The 18651-nt window shown below is 37.2% G+C and overlaps 1 protein-coding gene and 1 long non-coding RNA gene across 6 annotated transcripts in view; one reads left to right on the top strand and one right to left on the bottom strand.

The window, feature by feature from the left end:
• The window catches only part of myrf (myelin regulatory factor), a 26656-nt gene extending 10076 nt beyond the window's left edge, over positions 1-16580 (bottom strand). For 2 of the 5 annotated variants that reach the window (XM_028000685.1, XM_028000697.1), the window contains exons 1-7: positions 15983-16580; positions 3706-3796; positions 3290-3568; positions 1578-1639; positions 1152-1374; positions 972-1072; positions 695-809 (exon numbers count right to left, since the gene is read on the bottom strand). In XM_028000685.1, coding sequence (XP_027856486.1) covers positions 695-809; positions 972-1072; positions 1152-1374; positions 1578-1639; positions 3290-3568; positions 3706-3796; positions 15983-16028 — 917 coding nt within the window. In that variant the 5' untranslated portion in view covers positions 16029-16580. The remainder of the gene's footprint in view (positions 1-694; positions 810-971; positions 1073-1151; positions 1375-1577; positions 1640-3289; positions 3569-3705; positions 3797-15982) is intronic. The other 3 variants (XM_028000714.1, XM_028000706.1, XM_028000725.1) reach the window with 3 other exon arrangements.
• On the top strand, positions 15036-18651 carry LOC114134258 (uncharacterized). The gene is made up of 2 exons (XR_003593364.1): positions 15036-15373; positions 18000-18651. It is a non-coding gene; the product is annotated as an uncharacterized LOC114134258 (long non-coding RNA).

Here is an 18651-nt window from a genome sequence, read left to right as displayed (position 1 = left end):
TTGACTTGAAACGAGCTCCTAAAGCTTAAGAGTTTGTTTTGTCTTATTTCAAGTGTACTAAAATACTTGCACTAGAAACTAGACCAAAAATGCTTTTCTATTTTTCCCGTGTAGGAAAATATAGGTTTCATTATACAAGTTCAGAAAAACTGAGCTGTACAGCCAGAAAAATCACAAGCTATCAACAAAATTTTATATTTTTAAGCATTAACATGGCTATTCATCTGTATCCTTCTGCTAATTGGAGGTCACCTCAGATTAAACGTTCCCTTAAAATTTTGTAATTTTGAAAAAGTCACTCCCGTATATTTTCATAATTTAAGCATTGTGTTCTTAGAGCTTCAATGCTCAACCAGGTGGTTTTGATAACATATCTCAAAGGTCCTGGGAGTTCATTCCAACCTCCCTCCCTATCTTGTTTGGCACTGCAAAAGCACAACGAGGTGCAATACATTTTTTTCCCCCTTTATCCTCGTCGACGGTGTCTGTCTAAATTGAAACCCTGCTCTTGTTCACTCCCCCATATACCTCACTGCGCAGGAATGTTGTGGAAAGCCATTACTTTTCCACTCCTGTCGTGCATTTTGTTGAATTATACCAGTAACCAATTAAATCATAGTTCATTTTTGACTCTAAAAAATTCATGAATCTCTTTTTGCTTCTGCACAATATAGCAAAGATGAATTCCACGCACAGGTCCTTGCCGTTGGCATCATAAAGGGGTGTCCATTTGTTCTGCTGGTGAGGTTGCCACTTGATGCACTGATAGTTTGGGTCCAGGTAGGAGTTGTCTGCGTCCTGCATTAAACCTGTGACAAACAGGTTTAAAACAGCTGACTTTAACGTGTTGAAGCTTCATGTAATAAACGTTCTGTTCTGTAAATCTGTGTTAAGAGTTAGTGAGAGCTGGTGAGCGTGAGGTAGAGGAGGTGAGGGAGGGAGGGAGGGAGGGAAGAAAGATGCCTGCCTACCTGGTTCTTGTTTGATGATACCTGTGAGGATTTGGGAATTCGAGGTGCTGTTGGGAGATTCAGAGTGCTTCCTCTTCTTGGTTTGATGAACAGAGATGCTGCTGCAAAAACAAAATCAGAACTGATTGTGTCTGATGATTCAACACACACTGGTGAAGACAACCCTATCCACTGACTCACTCTTGCCCCTGAGGATGCTGCAGCAGCTGATGGAGCATCTGTGTCTGCTGCATCTCCCCACCCCCACTAGTTGCTGGGCCGATATGATACTGCGAGATCATGGGCTCTGGCTTTAGGTACATGTCTCGATGCATGCCAGGATAGTGACCGTGTGGTGGGAGAGGCGGCGTTGGAGTCATCTGGCACATATTCTCTGGAGTCATGGTTCTGATCATGTGAGGATCTAAACCAAAGATTTGAGAATGCAAGCACACTATTTAAAAGGCAAAATTTAATCTAATTGTTGAAAAAAGGTGAGATTAATAAAACAATGAAACAATATATTTGGCTGCAAAGTCGGTGTCTAGTTTAATTAAAATAAAATAAACCAACATTAGGCTTGGCGTTTGAATTCCCATTTTCTAAAGCAAAAAGCCAGCTACTCACCATTCACCTGTTGAGGGGAATAAGGCTCAGAGCTGGAGTCTGGTGGGGACTCAGGAAGAGTCCTAGCAGCAAAGGATCAAAGAAGGAAAGAAAAATAATGGGAATGAATTTAAAGCTTATAACACAGGCATGCTAATCTCTAGAAATGTTAAATCTATTTAAATATCCAGCATTAACCACTTCGTCTTAGTTGTGGTTTTTCTTGTTCTGCACTTTCTCACAACCAGAAAGGTCAGACTTTCTGTTTCTGAGGATATAAGTGGACTCTTTATCTCTGTTATCAGTCCTCCCTCTCATCTTGACTAACACTTTAAATTACTAAAGTAACATTGATAATGCACTTGTTGAAGAGTTGGGTTTTGGCTGTAATGGTGAAGTAAGAGTAAGAGTATTGTATTATATATTATTAATCAAAATCCCAATTATTAGCAACCTGGTACAGCTGTGGCATAATATGAAAACATTTAATTTTGTTATATTAATTCTGTAAATGAAAACATACCCTCTTTCCCACCAACAAAACACGTGCAACTTAAGAATAAATTTTTTTTTAATTGATTTTAAAATTTTCTTAAGTTGATCAGAGTTTAAACAAATGTTTACTAAATGATCCATGGTATTATATTTCTTTGATATATAAGTTGTAAAAGTGGCCAAATGCCATTTTTAGAAAAATGTGAAAGACAAGAGAACGTGATATTCAAGAAAGGTAAATACATGTTGAAATCATGAGATGGCTGCAACTAAAGCATGCCTAAAATGACTATTATTTATCAGAGCATAAAGCAAAATGAAAATCTACTGTTAGAGAAATGCAGCAAAGAATGGCGTCATCAGAGGTATCACAATAAACACTTGCTAGTTCATTACTGTTCACTTAGTCGAACAATGTCTGTGTTTCTGTGTTTGACGAAGGCTGTCTGGTTGAATGATCAGGTGGAATTAAACAATGAAACACAGACGTAAATCAGCAACAAACTTAACAAAATACAAACATGTAGATCCTTAATATCTAATAACATGGTCTTGTATTCTCATGAAAATGTATATCTTCAGTTTAGTTTGTTTTATATTGATAAAGTCAGCAAAAACAAGGGGTTTGTGTGATTGGTTGTTGGCCTTCTTTGATAATTCCACCTTTTTTCAGTCTCACCGTGGTAAGACATCAACAGGTTTTAAAAGGGGATGGCTTCATTTGATTAAATTTGATATGATGAAATATACAGAAAAAATAGAATTAGGCTAAAAATACATTCTTTAAAGCAGTGATCCCGAGCCCTGGTCCTCAGGGACTGCTGTCCTGCATGTTTTTGATGAGTCTGGACTCCAGAACAGCTGATTTATATGATTGCATTACCTCCTTTGCATTCCTGCATATGCTATAGAAGTCGGTTCATCACCTATTCATTTAACCCAGTTGTGCAGCAGCAGGGAAACACCTAAAACATGCAGGGCAGTAGGCCCTGACAACCAGGGTTGGGGACCACTGCTTTAAAGGGTATTCAGGCTCTACATTCTTTTTTTTTTTTAAAGAAACTAAGTAAAGTAATTCAAATAACTAATTACTTTCGAAGATAAGCAATCAGTAAAGTAATTGGATTGCTTTTTCGGGGAAATAATCAGTAATTAAAGTAAATAATTACCATTTCCAAATAACTTAACCAACCTTCTGATAATAAATTCCCAGTTTTTTCCTGAACTACTGTGCTCACCCTGGAGCGTAATGGCCCCGGTGCTCTGGCTTGACGTGAGCCTGGTGCTGCTGATGCTGCTGCTGCTGCTGTTGTCCCAGGCAGGGGTAACCGTGTCGGAGCCCTAGAGATGGACCCTGGGGGTAGGCGTTCTGACAACTAGGGGGCCCGGCTGGAGGGGCTCCTTGGCGCAGAGGAATAGGGGGACTCACACCACACACCAATCCTCCAGAGGAGGACACTCCTGCCTGAGGAGATGAATAATTTGGTCCTGGGGTGCTGTGGACCTCTGAGAAACAGCTGGGAGGGAGAAAAAAGAAAAAGAAAGAAGGGATTAGCCTTATCAGAAAAAACAAATTCCTTTGTAACAACATGGTTTGCTTTGGTTGGTGCATGTTGTTTTGACGTTGCTGGGTTAGTCTGGAGTCCCTACTGACATGTCAGTGCTATCGTCCTCCTTGCTGATGTACTCTTCCAGGATACTGGTGTCGATGTTGGCTGGCTCCAGAGAACTGGTAATATCATGACCTGTGGAGAAGGGAGGGTTGGGAACGTGAAGAGAGAAGATGGAGAGCATCTGGGGATTAGCAACAGGAATCTATCAGCCGATCCACACAATGCCACAACTGCTCAGTCCAAGTGTTTCAACAATTCCCTGACAGATTTATCCCACAAATGTCTTTGTAAGAACTCTGTTAATTTCAAGGTGTAAAATGTGATAATGAGACATGATGACATTATCTTGAACACTTAATGATGATGTTGTGAAATGGAGGGTTGTGATTGGCTCACAGGAAATGTAGAGATTAAGGTTTCAGATGTGACAAAGAGTCAAAGGATGTGGACATAGTGATGATTCAGAGTCTCCACCATTGTTACACAAACTGTTTTGTACTGAAGCCATATTTGTTCTACTTGAAAACATTTGAGCTAAATTAACCCTATATTCCCAAAGGTATCATTTTTGACATTCTAACAGATGATTATATCTTCAACAAAGGTAGTATTTTCCTGCTGTATCTGAGATATATGCATTTCTTTGGGGGAGGCTTCTATTCATTTCCCCCTAATGAGCAAAGAAAAGTCAAGCAGTCATAGTATAAGGGAAGAATATGTTAAAAATGTTTTTAAACATAGTTTAGGGCAATATTCCACCCCTTGCGCCATATTCTTAGCACTCACTTTCACATGTGAGACACATATGCAGAGAGAACTCATATGTTTGGCTTTTTTAATTTCCCAGTGGAATATTTTAACTACAACCTGTAATTGGTAACTCTGGGTAGGAAATGGGTAACCACATGGAATTGAATTTAGTTTCATAAGCTTCATGACTAAAGATAACTAAACTATCAAAAAAAATATCAAAGAAAGTGAGAAATCCAAGGGCTGTTTAAAAATATTTCCAAATAGGTCTGACTACTATTTATTGTATTCATATTTAAAGTATTAACTAGTCAATTGACTAATTGTTTCTATAAATATATAGAAAATGTTACAAATAATTCTACACAAAAGTATTTCCAAAATCCAACCCAATCTTTCCCTCAGGGTCATTTTCAGCCTTTGATAGGCAAAGCCTTGCAAATCCCAAACACATGACCTCACTTAGTCTTGAAAACACAGACGTAGAATGAACACCTGCTTTGAATACATCTCTTATAGAGATAATCACCATCAGTTCAAATATTATAATTAAAAAGTAAATATTTTTTTAAAAACCTCCAAGATATTTTCCCAAATGTCAGATTGTGCAAACAGAACAAATGAAAAAAAATGGACTTGCTATAAGTGGATGGGTGGGACACCCCACTCTTTTAAAGCCCAAACACCACCCCCATAAATACGCACACACACATACGCCCCCACACGTGCGCGCGCACACACACGCATTCACTCCTCCTCCAATAGATTAGGAAGGTCCTCAGCTAGAAACTGGGGAATGTGAGGAATTTTTGTGTTAGCATTAGAAAATATTTCACCTTTTCCCTTTTCTCCATCCATTTCTAACTGCCATCAAAACACAACACAAATGTTGCTCCATGCTGCTAGAGTCACAGCTCCTATAATATTTTATTACTGAGTTCTACTGTTTGCAACAAAGGTGACTAATGTGTTATATCATCCTGGAAAAATGGCCCCATTTGAGAACATTTCCAGTGAACAGTCATATCTCATATCTTTCAACCAGAAAAAACCACAAACTTGAGCTCTTGTCTCAGACTAATTAAATTAGATTTAAGATTTAAGGTTATAAATCCTTGTGTTGCCATTTTGATGACAAAAAACAATCTTGCTTCTCAGACAATAAACAGCTGGTAAATGTCTGTTGATGCATGTTAGTAGAAAAAAAAGAAGGAAAAAAGGCAGGATGGTTCTTTTTAAATAGGATCCAGATGTGCACCCCACCCAAAGAGGCAGTAAATTTAAGCTGGCAGGACTGATAACAGAAAATAGGGAGATATAGGGAAAGAGGAGGGAAGATTGATGGGGCCTAAGGAAGGCTTAGAGGAAAAAGAGAGGAAAAAGGTATGATGTTCAAGGTTGGGAAGACTTTACAAAGGAAAGTGAGGGAGAAAAAAATAGACTTAACACTGTAGTCCAAGAAACATGTTCAAAACAAGATGGCATTGAAAACTAATAATAGGGTTTATAATTTTTTTATTGGAATGACTAGTTTGTATTCATGCAATCCATCACCATGATTAAGTGACAAAGGTGTAAATATAGACATGTTCCAAAGTGTACTTAAAATTAGACTTCTGACACACTGGTTCTCATCTTGCCGTGTTGATGTGTCTAAAAAACAAAGTGTGAAGCCAAAATGTGCATTTTGCAAAACAGTAAGCCCTGTCACTGGCTGATTAACAGCATCAAGGAATGCAAAGGGACTTTTCCCCCACCTGTTGCTGAGCACTGTTGGTCAGCTAGCTCAGTGTTTCCCAACCCTGGTCCTCAAGGCACTCTGTCCTACATGTTTTAGAGGTTTCCCTGCTGTAATGTGCCTGATTCAACTGATTGCAGTTCAACAAACGCCTGTAAATCAGTCATCAATTAAAATCAGCTGCACTAAAGCAAGGAAATACCTAAAACATGCAACTCAGATAAAGGCAGCTGTTTGGAATAATTACAGTTACTGCAAAAGATAAAGAGGGAAAAAAGCTTAAAAGCTTTTTTAATTCTATAGTTAGCAAGGTTTCATGAGTATGACCACCAATTCACTCGCTAATAATATCCCTTTGTCTTATTGGTGGAACTCGATAAAGATCAGAATGGCAAAATTACATAGCATTTTTAAGGACCCGAAAACTGCTATTAAATTCATTGAGTTATCATTCTACATTTTGCTCAAATTTATGAATTAAACAATGATAATAAATTTTATAGGAAATATTTTTGTTGCAGTTATAACCAATATATTATTTCATTTAGGTGGGAAAACTGTTGGTTTTACCTTCAAAGAAAAAAACAAACTTAGATACTGCAGATATTAAGACAACTACCAAGGTTTCATTCTGGGAAAATGAAACTCAAGATTTTCATATAACTGGAGCATGTTCAGCATATGTTAAAAAGTCATTAATTTAACCTTTATTTAACCAGGATAAAGCTCCTTGAGATGAAAGACCTCATTTACAAGAATGTCTTGACAACATAGTTAAACACTTCGGATGAAGAGAGTAAAAAATAAAGACGTGACCAAGTAGATTTCTTTTGTTGCGGCAGCAGCATCTTATTTCTTCCCTACACTTAATAATCACCTAAAATAAAAAAAATACAACTCAACATTCCATTCAGAATCTATTAGCAACCTTAATTGGCAAAAGTAAAAAATAATCTGAAAACAGATCGGACTGTCATTCTTTTGAAGCTACTTCATGCATTTGGCATGCTGAGTTGAGTAAACATTCCTCAGTGTTTACAGAACCTCTGCACATCATAACATAAAATTATGAAATGTTATTGCATAACTGGTGCAAAATTTGAGTCATACAGCAACAGAAAGTGACAGCAAAGCATTAAGAACAACAGACATAAGTGACTCCTATTATCGTCGACCCCTTGAGCACCTGGTTCGACACTTAAAAGTCTGATACCCAGTGATCCTTTTTGAGCCATTGTTGTTCTGAGGTATTGATAGTTTAAATAAAACATTCTGTGGCTGAAGTCCAGTAATCCGTTCTGTCTTAGTACGACTCACCATGACGTGTCCTGTTTGTGTCAAAGATCCCATTTGACACAAAAATGCTCCAAAACGTCAAGGTTTTTGATAAAAGAGCTGAAAAACAAATTATTTACCAAGGGAATTTAAACCTACTCACTGTTTTTTTTTATTTCGTAAAATAACATAAATCTTGAAGAAATCACCTCACTATGGAAAAAACATGAATTCTACTCATCTAGTTGTAAATGTTATTGTGGTAGATCACTGCTCTTTTGTAAGAATGGGATACTCCAAAAAAAAAAAACAAATTCTCACAGTGGAAACTGTGAAAATGTACAGTTTCACAGTAAACATATGAATTACTGTATATTTAGCTGGTATTGTGTTATTTTGTTGTCTAATTTTTTGTGATGTAGCTTTTTAATACAACAAAGAACAGTAATGGTTTATAATGTCACACCAAAGCAAAAAAACCAAAAGATTCTTCTGTTTACATGCTTATTTTGATCAATAATAGTAATTAAAGGAGCCAATGTCAATGTCATTTGGTTTAGAGAGAAGATTGACAGAAACGTAGATCAAGCATGTGTAACGGGCAAATTACTGAATCATCTTAACTGGCTGTGGACTGAATGTGTAGATTTCCCTGTCCTCTATGTTTTTCTCTGTCCAGCTGTGTCCAGGGGAGAACAGTGAAATGCTTGTCAGCCTGACTTCGATACAGACGTGCCTTTGGAAAGATTAAGGGTTGTGTGAGCATACGCGTGCCGGGGTGAACACGCATTTGTTTGTTTTTACGTGCGTGTGTGTGTTATGCCACCATTTCAATGGCTTGGTTGTCACACAGAAGACAGAGTGTGTGAGTTCCGATTAAAGATGAATATGATTCAGGAAAATGCGGTTTTATTTTGAGTAAGAACATATTCGTCCAGTTTCAGACATGAGTAAAGAACGTAACAATACACTGTGTTTCCTAAGGTAATCTTTGAATTTCATATAATGCATAGAGTTCTTATTTTTATCTATCATGCCATAAATTGCATTTTCATAAGTGCATTCATGAGTGACATAAGCTTTTAAGGAGAACTTTGAACATACCATAGCTGTTTTTTACATGTTGACCTTGAGCCAAGCATCATTAAGTGATCCGCCATTCAGTGGTAAACAAATGTAAGATAATTTTAGCTTCTTTTGCAGGAAAGGGTTTCCCTTTGGGGAATTGTGACTTTTGTGTGTATAAGAACTGGAGTGTAAATATCTGTCTAGGCAAACATACTGTTACTGACAGTATGTTTGTCTCTTTCCATTCTTTAAAATTAACTACATAAACACAGTAACTGCTTAAACAAATTATTTTTCTTGTTTATGCTGGTTTCTGTAACCTCAAGCCTTGTCTTACTGTGCATAGCCTGCTGTAGGCAGGGAGAGCAATGGAGTGATTTACAGATACAACAGAGTAAAGGAGCCCTGGAGTGAATAAGAGCTGGCCATAATTTAAAAACTTTGTCTAAATGGACATATTTTCCATAAAAATGTTGGGCTTATTTTACTTTCTGACAACTAAGTCACAGAATAACAGCAAGTCAGGCAGGATTGCAGACAAATTTAAATGCAGTCAACAAAGAGAACAGAAGAAAAATTAAACAGGTGTAAATCTGTAAAGGACAGGTTACCAAAGCTACATGATAATATATTAAGTTGCTAATTAACCCATAACTTCAAGCTTTTATGTATCTTTCATAACTTTATTGCATGTAAAAGTGATAATCGAGAATCATATTTTGTTTTGTGTGCAAATTTAGATTTGAAAGTTCAGTTAATAAACTATAAGCATGAACTGATTCAGTTTTAACCTGAGTAATCTTAAAGCAGCAGTGACTAACTTTTTTACATATTTGTTAAAACTGTCACTATATCCTGACAGTATAACATGAGACAGATAACCTGTAAAAAAAATCGAGCTCTTCTGTTTCTGGTCCCACTGCCATCTGCATAAATCCACAGCTCTCAGTCAGAAACAACCAATCAGAGCAAGGAAGGATGTCCTAGCACTGTCAATCACACTGGTGTATGAACTGCTTATAACCTCTGCCTTTCTCTCCCCTGCTCTGTCCTTGAGATTGAACCTACATGACATTAACTCCTCTTAACCAAAAATAAAAAAAATTCAAAGGATTTTTTTTTTCTTGAACACAAAGTCTAAATGTTTCATTTGCCGCACTATTACCTAAAGCTCTTTAAAATAACATAAATGACATTCCAGGATAAACAAAAAAGGACTTAATCTACTTTACCAACCTGTTTTCAGAAAAAAAAATTAAATGCAGACCTTGAATGAATTTTTCTCTTTTTCTGAAGACGAGCTAGCAGATTTTTTTAATAAATGGAAAATATCTGACTACAATGAATAACAATCTTAGTTAATCCTCCAACGATCTTGGCTGAACATCCATAAAATAGATGGAAAAAGCTGAATAAATAACATTCACACAGCACATACAGTATTATGCAATTGTTGACAAAGGGAAGAACTTAAGAGGATATCAAATCAAATGTTTGAAAGCTCTTAAATTGGTTTGTTGATTAATATACAGGCATTTTTAGATTTTACTATTTATGACTAACCTGCCAAAATCTGTCAACATAGACAAATAAGACCGCAAGCAACCTTCACAGCTGATCTGGAAAATGCAGCTCAATTTAGAAACATGCATACTGTGTCTACAGCATTCCGTCAAGTACACACATACTAAAGCAAAAATTACAGAAGATGTTCCAAATCATCGCCAATGCTAATGTCTTGCATATTTTCTCATGACAGAGTTGCTCAGAAAACTGAGGCATATCACTTTGACACATTAACAAAAACATAAAGCCACTCATCAAGTCTAAGAAACCACATCTACAGAAGCAGAGCAGACAGAGCAGCACAGGGTACCTGGACGAAGCCAAAGCATGATGACGTTCTTCAGCTGACAACACCTGAAACAGAAGATGAGAGAAACAATTCCTGTCTATCTTTTACATGTTTCTCCCATCGGGCGCAAAGACTTTAGAACAAAGTCTTAAGAGTCGCAGAACAGTGTAAAAAAAGTGTGTGTGTGTGTGTTTTGTGTGCTAAAAACACTATGTGTATGTGTGAAATAGAGTGTTTTAATGAGGATTAGTTCCCAGTCATGGGAAAGGGCTGTACCAGGCTACCACACACAGCCCTTGTCGCATACAAGCACTGGCCGCACCGGTGGCCCTGGCTCAGGGAGATTACAACAGAAATCAGGCTGGGACCTGGACGCAGAGAGAAGCTGTGTAAAATGTGAGGCTGAGTGCCAATGGCTGAAATTCTCAATATTGAGAAAAAAAAGGAGGAGGAACTAAACAAGATATAATCAGAGACAACGTAAAGGAACATTTAGGAAATTAGGAAGAAAAGATGTTCTGGTACAGATCAGAGTTGTTTCTGGTTTCACAACAATGATACGGGGCACTGCAAGACTACAGTGGTTACTGTTCAAAAGATGCAACAAAATGAAAAATAGTCATTAAAATTTTCTGGCAGGACTTTACATCATTGAAAATGAATGTGGAAACAAAAATTAATTAATCAGTGAAGTAATTTACTTTTACAAGTTTAACAATGTACGCAGGGAGCGGGGTGGCTTGCAGCACATTGCTTAGTACTTCAAGCCTGTCTGCAAGCTCAGAAACAACAGTAACTTTCTGATGAACCCATAAATCAGAGAACTCAGCTAAACTTTGTCAACCTTATTGCAGGATTTCCATGATGAGTCGTAGCATTTACACCCATTATTCAGAGCTACTGTGGGAGTAGCGCAGCAGGACTTTTCATAAAATTACTCAGATGGCGACAACTGAGTAATGGAAGAACAGGTTTACTGCTGTCCCATCAGCTTGTATAGTACAGGAAATACAGATTAACAAAATGTTTTAATGTGTTTATGGTGATCAGTCATAATGACGTTGCACATGAAACAATTTAAGGGCTTCCAGTGTATATTAAAGATTAAATCTCAACCAGAGAAAGAACAATTGTTCTCTCAAAGTTGGGGATCAGTCCCTGCCTCAAGTCTCAGGGAGTGAAGATAGAGCAGGAGATGAATTTAAGGATCGAGGCCTTGTCTGGACCAAAAAGGTAATATTCATTTACCTGTGTGAGAAATAGATCATAACCAAAAGAAAGAGTGAGTGAAATGAGTTTCCTCAGGATGGCTGAACTTAGAGGTTCAGTGAGGGGAAACTTCTCTGCATTGAAAGAAGTCAATTAAGAAATTTCGCTGATATGATAAGGAGACCTGATGAGTGCCTCCCTTTAAAAGTAGTTGGGAACATCCCATTGAGAGGAATCCCCGGGACAGAACTCGCTGAGGACATACTGTAGTTCCTGCTCATCAAAAACATCTGCATCCATCACAATTAGTGTTTTTGAAAGCGAGCCCTCATAAAGCCAATTTTGTGTATTTTAAGTGAAAATTCATCTCTTATGACAACTATATAAAAACTGCATTACATCTTCTCTTTTAATCAAATCTTTGGTGACGTTATGACTATTTGCAGACAGCTGTGACTCCAGTCTCTGTGGGCGCACACACCATCTTTGTGCGAGGGACTGGTTGCTATCGAAGTGAGTCAGAGAGGAGAAGGTCAAGTTTCAAGGGGGATCTGTGGTTGGCTCCTTTCTCCACCCTGAGTCTGCACTATCTCACCTCCTCACCCTGTCTGCTCACTGTCACTCTAATGGAGTCAGAGAGAGTCGGAGCGAGAGGCCTAAGACCACGAAGAGTAACACCAGTCTCACCTCATCGTGTTTTAACAGCCACCAGGACTATGCCAGGAATGTACATTAATGTGCACACATATAAAACACACTTTACCAGTACCCAAATCAATCATATTGCTGCATGTCTGAGTGTTTTTCTCTACGGTGCTGTTTTAACTGATCAGCTATAAAAGAGCATTTTTTGACGCCCATACAAAGTTGATTCAATAAAATCCTGAGCTCAGGATTAAAACAAGGAAAACAAGCACCTAATGTGTACCTCTCATGAACAAGTTGACATTTTAAACCAAGCGAGGGTGGCTGAAATAAAGCCAAAGAAAGAACATCTCTCTTACTCCCAAAGCAAGAATGTAAACACACTAAATTCCTGTCAGAACAGTGAGGAACCATTTGACAGTCATGGACGGCTGTGTATATTTCAGTAGGTGTTTAGAGCATACAATAATAAAGCGTCAAAATGTCCTCACAGATCTCTTCTTGGGGTGTGATTGTGTTTATGCACATCTGACATCTGAAACACTTTAAAAAAATAAAAACTTAATCAGTAAAGTGGGTGTTCTGTATTTTAACAAGAAGGGAACAGTTAACCGCACGGTGTATTGTGGACTGACACCACGTTTAAATGACTTTAAAAGTATTCATGCTCTATAGGAAGCTTATAGCATGAATAAGTAAAAATAGACAGAAGAAAGTGATCATATCAAAAATACTCTGCAGATAAAAACAACAAAACTATGCTTTTTATAAAGAATATTAATTTGGGGCTTGAAATGTAGACATTCCCACCTTGTCACCAAGAACCAGTATAGCACATACCATGCTGCTGCTTAGGGTCCCCAGTCCTGCATGGTGACCCCAAGCAAGGCAAGGTAAGGCAATTTTATTTTTAATAGCATATTTTTTGCATTTACAAATTCTTTTACTGTAAAGCACTATGTGGTTTTGTAACTTATGAAAGTTGCTATATAAATGAAATTCAGTTACATACAGCAACAAATCAATTCAAAGTGCTTTACATCATAAGAAAGAAATAAATCAACAAAGAAAACAAAAGCATTATATTATATTGCCGGCGCAAAGTAAGGAAAGACGATGACAGATTGAGAAACAGACAACATTTTATGAACTTAGTGTTTCAACATTTTTGCAGTTTTCTGGAAGCTTAACAACTGAATGCTGAATGATACAGAGTAGAAATGGACCAGAAGATCTCAGCCATCTGGAAGGTTGATATGTCAACAAACCGTTAATGTATTTTGGTTCTAATCATTTGGTGACTTATAAACTAACAAAAGTATTTTAAGGTTCATTCTCTGAGCTTCAGGAATCCTATTTAAAAACTTCAGAACTGGGACGATGCGCTCTACTTTTCTAGTTTGAGTGAGAATGCCAGCAGCAGCTTCACGGATCAGCTGCAGCTGTCTGATTGACTTTTTAGGTAAACCTGTGAAGACACCACTGCAGTCATAAATTTGACTAAAAATAAATGCGAGGATAAGTTACTCAAGATCTTGCTGGGACATCAGTCCTTCTATCCTGGAAATGTTCTTCATGTAATAGAAAGCTGACTTTGCAATTGTCTTTATGTGACTCTGAAAGTTCAGGTCTGAGTCCATCAATATAGTAGATTTCAGGCCTCACTAATCTCTAATTATAATAGCTCAAGCTGTGTGCTCACTCTTGGTTGTTACTCTTAATTCAAAATTCAAAAATTCAAATTAAAAAAATACTTTATTGATCCCAAAGTTAATGTTGTTGTAACATTAATTTAGATTCTTCAAAGAGTTACTGTAGATGATGATGGCTGTTGGCAGGAAAGATCTCTTGTATTACAACGAATCTGAAGAAGCCTCTGACTGAGAATACTCTGTTTTCTCTAGGCAGACTCATGAAGAGAGTGGTCTGGGTCGTCCATAATTAAGGTCCTAAAATAATTACTTCAGTTTTCTTTCTATTCAGCTGGAGAACGTTATGCCATATCCACGCATTGACTTGCATCTGCTCTGTGCTTGAATGGCTTCATAGTCACTTGGTAGCTCTGTGTCATTTGTGTAGTTAAGATAATTATTCTCATCAGTTGTTGTAATCTGAGTTAGCGGGGGGCTTCTATATTAAATAAGAAGGGTCCCCAGTATGGGACCCTGGGGTACTCGGCATTTGTCTGCTCCCATGAAAAGTAGGACTCAAACTGTCGCAGACCGCAATAGCATCTGACCTCTCAAACAGAATGTGTCTTAAACTAAAAACATCCTTTTTTTGTTTTTACATTGGCTTCGAAGTCCAGTGAAGTTTGAGTCCCATTAAGTCCTTTATCCTCTGGGGTCTTCTTGTTTTACCCAGTTATTAGTTAGTTTTATGTTTTATGTTTTTGCTAGCGCTGACAATCAATTTAAAAAATCATCTGATTATTCACACCCTAGACATCCCTATTTAAAACATCCTGTATTAATAAAATTGACATTAAATTGACATTTTGCTGGAGTAATGTTTCATCTGCAATGTAGCTGCAAACTAAATGTAAACTGGTTCCTCTTTCCTGAATTTACTAAGCTCATGGCTCATCACTGTACTCTAGACCTGACTGACAGACCGAAGAGGTAATTCAGAGAAATAACCTTTTCTGCACTATTTAACTACTGTGATTTATTTAATAAATAATGTGAATTAAAATTGGGGCCCCAAATCAAACTCTGCTCAGGGTCCCATAAAATCTCAAGCCGGCTCTGGTCCAACAGAGCACTTACAAAACACACTATTTATCTTGACTTAAATTCCTACACCCTTTTAGCCCCACCTTCCTCCACCTAATCCCCCTCCTTCAGGATTCCTACTTTTCTCCTCAATCTGTTACCCATCAGCAGCACTTTTTCTCCCCGCACCAGTTAACATTTCTGAATTCCCCTTGTTTTCAGCAGTGAATGAGAAATCTTTAAAGCAACAAATCAAAGCACACAGACTGTTGAAAATAAATCACAGATGATATCTGATGATGAGAACAACACGTCTTGTCCCTGACATTTGTTAATTTTGAATTTTTTTTTCATTTCTGCTGTTTTTGCTGCCCATGAACTCACACTAAGAAGAGCTGACTGCCCAAACCAGAACCAAAATATATTTACTCCTTAAAGGACAAGATGAAGGAATGGTGAGACTAAAGAATTATGCACAGTACTCTTTGAGCAAATGATGTAATTACGAAACTAGGTATATTTAAAATGTGCTATTTAGATAATGATGTATGTTCTCAAACGTTAAAGGTACATCACCTAAAATGTCTAAACAAAGGTATTATGTTGTGTTAAATAAATCTCAAATAATTTAGATGTTATTGGATCATCTATCTATCTATCTATCTATCTATCTATCTATCTATCTATCTATCTATCTATCTATCTATCTATCTATCTATCTATCTATCTATCTGGAAAAAAATGTTTTTCTCATTAATTGATTGTGACAATGTTATTTATTGTCAACTGTTAAAGTGCATATTTCTATTTACAAAGAGGAATTTGCCTAAAAACAAAAATGTTACAACCTTATGGCCAAAGGTTTGCAAATAAGTTTGGGTGAGGACTTTCTTTAAATTTTGCAACGTCCATGTCGCAAAAAATAGAAAAAGTGTTATTTTTTTACTTTTTTTCATGAAGTCAAGTCATTTATAAGTCAGAACTCTTACAAATAAAAAAATTAGTATTGTTTCGACAGTGGCTCTTGCGTAAAAGGTTAATGAGATTATTAGAAAACATCTTACCTTCGAAAAATCTTTGTAAAGCCTCTGTTTCATCTACCACGTCCATCCTAGCGGGTCCCACATAAAACCTCCATCAAATTCTCCCCTTTTCCGAACGACACCGATTCGGATTTGGGGGGAACGTTCACATATACATTACGAAATCCCGATTTTATTTAACTTCACTTCTTCGCACAAATGCCGGTTTAAATGCGCTGAAGTTTTTTCGGCTTTAGTAAAACAGCGTGGCACCAATCTAAAGGGCCAATTTTAAAGTTTCAAAATTCCCTTGTGGTTCGAAGTATAGGCCTATACGTGACGGGATAAAACTTTAAAACTAAAACAAAACAAAGAGCGCTCCACATGAGGACAACGTTAAAAAAAGTCGCCTCAACAGCGCAAATTCAGTTCTCATAAACTTCATAAAAATCTGTGACGTAGGCTACTTTCTTAAAACGTATGTCTCCTATAAAAGAAGGAATAAAACTCTACTTTGTCTAAGATTCAAAAACAAAAGCGTGAAAATGAGTTTAAAGTAGATTCCGGGAGTCTGTGAGGCGAGTTGTGTCCCTTCTGCGCCTCTCCCTCCCAGACAGGGTGTGTGCTGCAGGGAGAGTCGGAGGAGAGGAGCTGAGGCAGGTGAGGGATGTCCGATAGCCTGCTGCTGCTGCTGCTGGAAAAATATATCTAGGGGGGGGAAAGTTTTGAAAGTTTATGAAAAGTCACCATAGTGTCCACTTATTTTATGTAGGCTATAAATTCAAAAAATCTTCATGGTTTCGGAGATTCTGCTTCTGTGATTTTCCACACGACAGCAATTATTTGACCATGATCTGATGATTCATTTCTCAAACTGTGGAGATAATAAAACATAAACTGTAGTTAAACATCACAATAATATTGAAAACAGGGGCGAAAGCTTTAATCCATTGCCAGTTTGTGAATGCTGGTAATTTTGAGGTCCAACGCAAAAAAAATAAAAAGAGCACATTTTGAATTTTAATTTAGCTGTTTTATATGAAGGGAACAGATATGGGAAAACAGTTTATCATGGGGAAAAAAATTAACGAAAGATTTTACAAACAACAAAGGTTGGCTGTAAGTACAATTATTTCAAAGACAAATGAATCAGGGCAATTTTTGTCAGTGCAAATCAAGCAAGAATAATTTATTCTCATAACAACAACAACAACAAAGTTAATAAGAAAAAAAGTTAATGATTCGTGGAAGAAGTTGTATTAAATAAGATTAATTTGCAACAATCTGTGCATAAGGAGAGGTTTCACTTCAAAATCCAGCTCTGACAAAAGAAAAACAAATGATATGGAAATGACCACATAGTGTTATATAATCTGATTAACTTGTGCTGCATTATGATGATATGGGTGCAAATTATGAAAATGAGACTCAAAGTAATAACATATGGCCAATGAGTAGTAGTAAGAAATAACTTACATAATAATAAATCTTAGGTGATCAAAATTATTCTAATGTTCTCTTATGTCTGCTATTTGTTTGAACCAGCCTTCAGAAATGTCCAAGACAAATATTGGACACAGCATTTCAGTAATCTCCATTATTACTGTATGAGTTAATAATGCTTTACCATCAATAAATTTTTAAAAAATCACAAAAGAGAAGACAATGCTTGTTTACCTCTCAATAACCCCCAAAACAATCACTTTTAAGGACCTAATAGTTGAGCCTGTACGCAATATAATTCACTTTATTTTAATTATGCTAATTCTGACACTTTGAACTTTACTAAAATACTTGTTTTACCTCAAGTCCCTTTTTTGGGGGGAGGAGGAAATTTTTCTGAACAGTGTTAACTTAGACAAACACATAGCAACATTAGTGTTCTGTGTGAAGGCTTCCTAAAGGGAGGATTTGAGGGAATGATCCATTTCTCGCAACATTATCAGATACATCCAACTCCCCTATAACAATGCCACTGTGTGCATCCCCCGCAGCCTGGACACCCACCCCACTATCACCCACATGTGAGATGCTGTTGTGTTGTCTTGTCCCCCCACAGCTGGAGCATCTCGCTGTCCACCCCTCACCCCTCTGCTTTTCCTCCATTCAACCAAAACAACGCCTCCGTTCTTCCAGCCACACTATGCAGATTGTTTTAGAGGACAAGCGAGAAAGAGAAACAGACAGAGGCTGCAGAGGACAATGAAACAGCTGGATATTCTAAAGCAGTTCATTTTGCTATTCTGTATTTCTTATCTTATAGAGACGAGCAACTGTAAGCATGAGCAGAAGTAAATTGTGTGTTTCTCTTGATGTGTTTGGTTCTACGCTCTTTTAACTAAGGCATAATAAGATTCTCCTTTGCACAGCTCCGTTTATGGTTTGGTGTATGACAAGACAGATAATAATACACAAACCAAACAAAATATTGTGCAGAAATTCATTGTTGCTGATAGGGTAATTAGTTGTGTGGTCCAGTGCCACAAGAAGACAACCATCATTGGGAAAAAAAAAATCCAGAAGAAATCGAACTTTGCCACAAGCCATGTAAACCTGGGTAACACATGGACATGCTTTTCTTCAGCAGGGACAAAGAAGCTGATCAGAGTTGAAAAGAATATTTGCGAGTCTGGTGAAACATATCTTCAAAAGGTTGTAGCTGTGACTGCAGCAAAATGCTTTTTTTACTAAATAAAATACATTGAACTTTG

This window comes from Xiphophorus couchianus, chromosome 2, assembly GCF_001444195.1.
Source record: "Xiphophorus couchianus chromosome 2, X_couchianus-1.0, whole genome shotgun sequence".
Classification (NCBI taxonomy): Eukaryota; Metazoa; Chordata; class Actinopteri; order Cyprinodontiformes; family Poeciliidae; genus Xiphophorus; species Xiphophorus couchianus.
The sequence above is the reverse complement of the archived record's forward strand: the minus strand, read 5'-3'. Positions and strand labels throughout refer to the sequence as shown.